Below are 6,751 nucleotides of genomic sequence, written 5' to 3'. Positions count from 1 at the left end.
GGGGGGGTGGAGAGATTTGACCTGGAGCCGCGCCCAGGTGAGGGTGTGAGGGGGGGAGAGAGAGGGCGGGTACACACCCAGACAGAGCCTAAAGCCGGCAGCTGGGAAACAAGCCGGTGTCAGACTGGGAAGGCAGCAGGGGAAGAGAGTCTATTCTTAAAACAGAAAAGTCGCCTCGGACTAGAATAACTTTATTTTCCCCGTCCCTAGATTTTGTTTTTTGTAAACGCACAAAAACTTAATCGACCCCCCCCCCCATTTCCACAGCTAACTTTTTTGTCGGAACTTTCAGATTTGTTTTAATAACAAAAATTTAACCACTTTTTTTTGGCGTGTCTTTTTTTTGCGCGATATATAAATTTTAACGCGAATTTCGTACTTTTTTTGGAAGGTGTTTTTACAAAAAAAAAGTTTTTTTTCTGTAAGAAAAGTTACTTTTTTTTAATACACTCGCTCAGAAACTTTTTTTTTTAAAAAAGCATTTTTGTTTTGCACACACCCAGGAAGCCACACATACCCTCCCTCTGCCATAAAGTTTTAGGAGCGATTTTCTGACGGCTTACTTTCAGGTGGAAATTCCCGGGCAATGGCGGCGATTCACCGAGCGGCGTATCACCTCCTCCTGCTGCTGGTAAGAGAGTTTACTTCACGAAATTGGAGATTTTATTGTTATTCTTAAACAAAGTGTGTTTGCACACCGTTCCCTTCCCTTCAATTCTGTTTTTGCTGGACGTTTTAAAAGCAGGAAAGTTGCAAATGAGCCCACAGTTTGGATAACTTCGAAATATTTGTGGTCAAAAATTAACTTAATCCCAGCAATTCAATAAAGTAAAACGGCGGCGATAATAGCTTTTCAAATAAAAAACATTAACTGTCACTTTGTGTCTCAATGTTCTGATGTCTTTCCTTTTGATATTTTTAAACTATGCGCTGTTCTTCAGTCCTTTTTTTTTATTTTTCTTTCGTAGTTTTGAAAAGGTAGCTTTTGATTGAGAAACCTGAATTTCAACCTTAACCAAAATTTTACCTGGTGAGACTGAGCCAGGTAATCACTTAGTTTTGTTTTATGGTCAAGTTAAGTTGTTTCAGAGATGGTAGGAACTGCAGATGCTGGAAAATCTGAGATAATCTGAAAGCCTTCCCGCTCCTCTGATGCTGCTTGGCCTGCTGTGTTCATCCAGCTCTACACCTTGTTATCTGTTAAGTAGTTGCCTTGTTTTCTTACTCTGCCCCTAAAAATCTACACATTTGTTTTGGAAAAAAGTCATTACATACAGTACAAAATTTACACACTCTTTAGAGACAAAATGTGGTACCCTTGATGTGTCACCACACTGAGAAATTATTGGTGTCATTTGCAAAATTACTTTACGTTGTTTTTATTTCCTTCTGTGTCTGAATTCTTCAAAACTCGTTCAGGTGTGTGGGAATTAGGTTTTATTTTGTTCTTGAACTGCTAGGTAATACAATTTTCTTTTAAGGTAATCATTAAATCTGTGGCAAAAACAAAGTTACTGGAAAAGCTCAGCAGGTCTGGCAGCATCTGTGTTCTGAGGAAGGGTCACCGGACCTGAAACGTTAACTTTTTTTTTCCTTCACAGATGCTGCCAGACCTGCTGAGCTTTTCCAGCAACTTTTGTTTATGTTCCTGATTTACAGCATCTGCAGTTCTTTTGGTTTTTATTATGTTATGGTGTATGTATGGGGTAGGTGGTACTCAAACCCAGACATTCTGGTCCAGAGGTTGGGACACTACCTATGCCAGTGAGCCCAGAGGGTGCATCCTTTACAGAGTTTCCATTTGGATGCCTGTATAAAACAAAACACAACAAAAAAAATGCAATTTTTTTGCATCTGTGAAATGAAGATTTCGACTGCGGTGCAATCCTTATGCAGTATTGATTATTTTACTTCATTGGTCTGCAAAAGAGAATTTTTAAAATGGGGCATGATTTTCTGACTGGCAAGAATGTTTGTTTGTTTTATAGGAAGCTTCTGCCTTAAAATGTTGAGCATTTATTGCCATTTGATATTTTCTGTATTTTATAGTTACAGTATTAGCGTTTTCAGATGTGACATAATTACAAATGCTAGTGATCTCAGCTCTCCATTTCTATTGCTTGACGGTTATTAGTTTTGCTGGGATTTTCCTTGCAGGTTTCAGGATTAGGATTGAAATGGGGTTACTGAGTTTGCAAATTGGCAAGACAGGTGATGTGTATCCTTCCGAATCAGACTTCAAGCCCCTGTTTTGGCTTGGCAGCGCTCCTGGATGTGGGGCAGGTGCGGGTTGGATATTGAGCTTCCACTTTTGCTTCAATGCAGTGGTAACCCTCGGGAGGCTGGTGGGTTTCTCGGAGGGAATATTTGAAGTGTGTGGTCCCTCCTCATGCATGTGATCCCATCGTTAGGGCATGGAGTCTCTGTCTCTGGCTATCTTGTAAGACACAGGAGCAGAATCAGGCCATTGAGTCTGCTCTGCCATCAAATTAGACGATGGTTGATCTGATGATCCGCCACTCCACTTCCCTGCCTTTTCCCCATAACCCTTGATTCCCTTACTGATTGTTTCTCTTAGCCTTCATTGTACTTAATGGCCCAGCCTCGACAGTAAAGAATTCCACGGATTTATAATTCTCAGATGAAATTCCCCCTCATGCCTGTCTTTTAAACGTGCGAACCCTTATTCCGAGATGATGCCCTCTGTTCCTAGACTCTCTCACAAGGAGGAAACAACCTCTCCGCATCTATCCTGTCAAGCCCCCGAAGAATCTTGTATGTTTCAATAAGGTCCCTTCTCATTCTTCTAAACACAGCCCTCTCAGTGGAAGCTGCCTTCGTTTACGCCGATGGCAACCACACGCAGAGGAGGAGAGAGTGGTAGTTGATTTGCAAATGGTCGAAATGCCAGCAAGGATAAAAGAATCACCACTACTTGCAACCTTAATTGTTTTTTCTGCCTCCAACATGTAACCAGTAATGTGGCGATTTATTCCCCAGTGCCAGGTTATGCCAGGAATGATATTATCCTTCCACCTTCACCACAACACATGTGCTTTCTGAGCCTTTGGTTCTTTAATACCATCCTCTAGGGGACCAGAAAAGGCCAGTCATTGATATCTTTCTTTTTTTTTAAAAGAGATGTTATTACCCACCTCTAATGCAGGTGAGACGCGAACCCAGGTCTCCTGTCTCAGAGGTAGCGACACTACTACTGCACCACGAGAGCCCTGTCCTTGTTCTAATCTTATTCTAGCTTGAATTATTTATCATGTAACAGGAGCCCACCTATTTCCTGAAGTTACAAATTTCTTTTCGTTACTGGAAATGTTGAGAAATCCAACCAGGCATGTCTGTTTTCTCTCCCCTGGAAGGGGTGGGAACTGCTACTAATATATATGCGCAAATGCTGAATTCTTTGGCAAATAACAATGGGTTTAACGTGCCAGAGATCGATGGAGAAAGTTTGTTTTTATTTTAGTGCGTTTAACATGTATTAGTGTCTAACTAACAAATCAGTTTGTGGCATAGATCTTGGACATCATGTATGTTATTGAAAGCCTAGTGAACATGGTAACCCATCTTCAAACACCCCCATGTGTGACCTCTAGAAGTGGCTGCATTTGTGCTGTTTAAATCGTCAACATGGGAATGTTTTAAATATCATCTCTGATTAAGTATTTTTAGAAAGTGTTCTGTAGATTTTGAAAAAAATTCCGGAAATTTAAGAAACTCCACTCTGAACGTATACCTTACCCTCTATAATCTACAGAATGTTCCAGTTCCCAAAGGCAGCTAGATTAGCATTGTCTCAAAGCTGTGCTTAAACATTATTTTTCTGAAGAAGGGTCTCGACCCAAAACGTCAGCTTTCCTGCTCCTCTGATGCTTGGCCTGCTGTGTTCATCCAGCTCTACACCTTGTTATCTCAGATTCTCCAGCATCGGCAGTTCCTACTATCTCTGCGCTTAAACATTATTGACTTTGGATACCGACAGTTTCATTAACGTTATCGTCCTAACTTTTTCTGCTGTCCTATTAACAGTCAAAGCATTTACTAAATTTTAAGCGGGGGAGGCAATGGCCTAGTGGTATTATTGCTGGACTGTTAATCCAGAGACCCAGGTAACGTTCTGGGGACCTGGGTTCAAATCCTGCCATGGTGGAATTTGAATTCAATAAATATCTGGAATTAAGAGCCTAATGATGTCCATGAATCCATTGTCAATTGTTGGAAAAACCCATCTGTTCACTAATGTCCTTTAGGGAAGGAAACTGCCATCCTTACCTGGTCTGGCCTATGCGTGACTCCAGACCCCCACCAATAGGGTTCCAGTCCCGAAGAAGGGTTATACCCGAAATGTTGACTGCTCCTTTCCTCCACATGCTGCCTGGCCAGCTGTGTTCTTCCAGCCTCCTGTTTGTCTACCTTGGATTCCAGCATTGCTGTGGTTAGAGACAAAAACACTGCAAATGTGGTTCACTCTGAACACCTCTCTGGGCAGTTAGGGGTGGGCAATAAATGCTGCCTAGCCAGTGATACCCTCATCCTGTTAATGAATAAAGAAAAAGGAATATTGTTTGTTCTTAAATCATGAAATTCATAGACTGCAGAAAAGGCCCTTCCGCCCATCAAGTCTGCACCAACATAACTACCACTAAAAGCATGCTAATCCCAATTTCCTGCACTTCTGATTTGATTTAGATTTTATTGTCACGTGTATTATACAATAGGAATGCAACAAAATACAGTGAAAAGCTTCCCTTTGTCCCATATCCTTGAATGTTATGATATTTGAAGTACTCGTCCAAATATTTTTTTAAAAGTTAGGTTTCTAGCCTCCACTATCTTCCCCAGGCAGTGTATTCCAGATATCCTCCACGAGTTTTGTTTGTGTTTGTAAGTAAAGGAAAGTTGTAGGCAGTAGCTGAGGAATCGTTAAGCAGGGGTAGAGATATATAGTGATTGCTCGTTCTTTTTCTGATCGATGACATGAAGAAATACCTCTTCTAATGCAGCGAGTGGTTAGGATTTGAAATGCTCCGCTTGATAGGGCAGAGGTGATAGATTCAAAATGGAATAAGTGTTAAAATAGCAGTGAAAATGGTGAAAGTCTGGCTTGTGCACTTTATCTGGACTCCCCTGTTTTGAAGATTCAAAACTCACCTGTGATGTGCGGTACTATTCTAATCTATATCACTCCTAATTTCAATAGTAACCATGCTTCAAAAGGTTCCAAATTATGTGCAGCACACTTTCAGCCGTCCTGTTGTTGAGGATGGTATTACATGAGTGGGAGTTTTTTAAAATACGTGCATTGCTTTGATTACAAATATAGCGGTAACACTCTAGTCAGGCTGTGTCTGAGTGAGAGAAATGTTATTTGCTTTTTGCGTATGTTATGTTTTTGCAGACTAACCTCTTGAGCGCGTGTGTTTACCCCCAACCCAACAAGGAGCTCAACAGTTAGACTTGAAAGCTTCGTGGGTAGCTTTATAGTTCACTCTTTTTTTTGCTGTTTTCCAAGTCAAGAATGATTCCTTTCTTTATATTTGTAACTGGAATATGTGCTTTTGTGAGCTGAGGAATGGTCTAGTTGGTAAACTTTGCTTCTTGGGGAGAAAATACCAGAAATTTAAGAGGTTGCTGCTGATATTTTCTTTGTTAAATAACGTGTAAAATGTTAATTTTTCTCAAAGGTAGCTGAATTTCTGGGATAATTAGGTTTACTGTTATCTATTTTGAGTAGACATTTTTTTGGGATTTTGGTGAATTGGGGTGTTCTGTGGCTAAGATTGGCCATTATTACTTTGAATGATGGGTTGTATGATGTAATCCTGCTCTGATTTTTCTCTCTCTCTCCTATTTTGTTGAAAGTGTTAATTGTACCTTTTTTTTAAAGTCAATCTTATGCTGACATGAGAAGCAGCAGCAGTTTTAAGCATTCAAAGTCTCTGGATCCTCTTTTTAAAAAAGATTAGCTACCCTTTAGATGTTGCTGGGCATTTATTTGAACCCCTTCCCAGCCACCTTGCTGACTAGATATTTTCTATTGTATTTTATGTTGGTACACACCTCTATAAAACAGATGAGTTGAACTTGTCCATCCTGGCTCAGAGTGAGGGCCACTACCACTCCTCCACAACACCAGATGAAAGCTGCGGTATTGGTCTGTGGTCAAGCAGAATAGGAATAGGTTAGGGCCGTTCAGTTTCTTGTTCTTGTTCAGTCATTCAGTTTGATCATAGCTGATCTGTAATTCCACTTAATATTTGCTCCACATTCCTTGATACCTTTCAATAATCTGCTGACTTCTGTTATTTTGAAAATTTCATTCAGCCCTTCAAGCTTTCTCCACCATTCTTCATGATCGTGGCTGATGGTCCAACTCAATAGCCTAATCCTGCTGTCTCCCCATAACCTTTGATCCCATTTGCCCCAAGTGTTTTATCTAGTCGCCTCTTGAATATATTCAAATGTTTTGGCATCAACTACTTCCTGTGGTAATGAATTCCACAGGCTCATCAATCTTTGGGTGAAGAAATGTCTCCTGATCTCCATCCTATCCCGAATCCTCAGACTGTGGCCCCTGGTTCTGGACACACCCGCCATCGGGAGCATCCTCCTTGCATCGACCCTGTCCAGTCCTCTTAGAATTTTATAAGTCTCTGAGATCTCCCCCCTCATTCGTTTGAACTCTAGCGAGAACAATCCCAACCTAGTCAATCTCTACTCGTATGTCAGACCCGCC

The 6,751-nt window shown here is 40.9% G+C and overlaps 1 protein-coding gene across 1 annotated transcript in view; it reads left to right on the top strand.

The window, feature by feature from the left end:
• Positions 1–127: 127 nt before the first annotated feature.
• Positions 128–6,751, top strand: part of LOC109937679 (desmocollin-2-like) — a 36,451-nt gene continuing 29,827 nt past the window's right edge. Inside the window, exon 1 of the mRNA XM_048596216.1 lies at positions 128–631. Within this exon, the coding sequence (XP_048452173.1) occupies positions 587–631 (45 nt within the window). The 5' untranslated portion in view covers positions 128–586. The remainder of the gene's footprint in view (positions 632–6,751) is intronic.

Source organism: Rhincodon typus, chromosome 4 (assembly GCF_021869965.1).
Source record: "Rhincodon typus isolate 14 chromosome 4, sRhiTyp1.1, whole genome shotgun sequence".
Taxonomy (NCBI): domain Eukaryota; kingdom Metazoa; phylum Chordata; class Chondrichthyes; order Orectolobiformes; family Rhincodontidae; genus Rhincodon; species Rhincodon typus.
The sequence above is the reverse complement of the archived record's forward strand: the minus strand, read 5'-3'. Positions and strand labels throughout refer to the sequence as shown.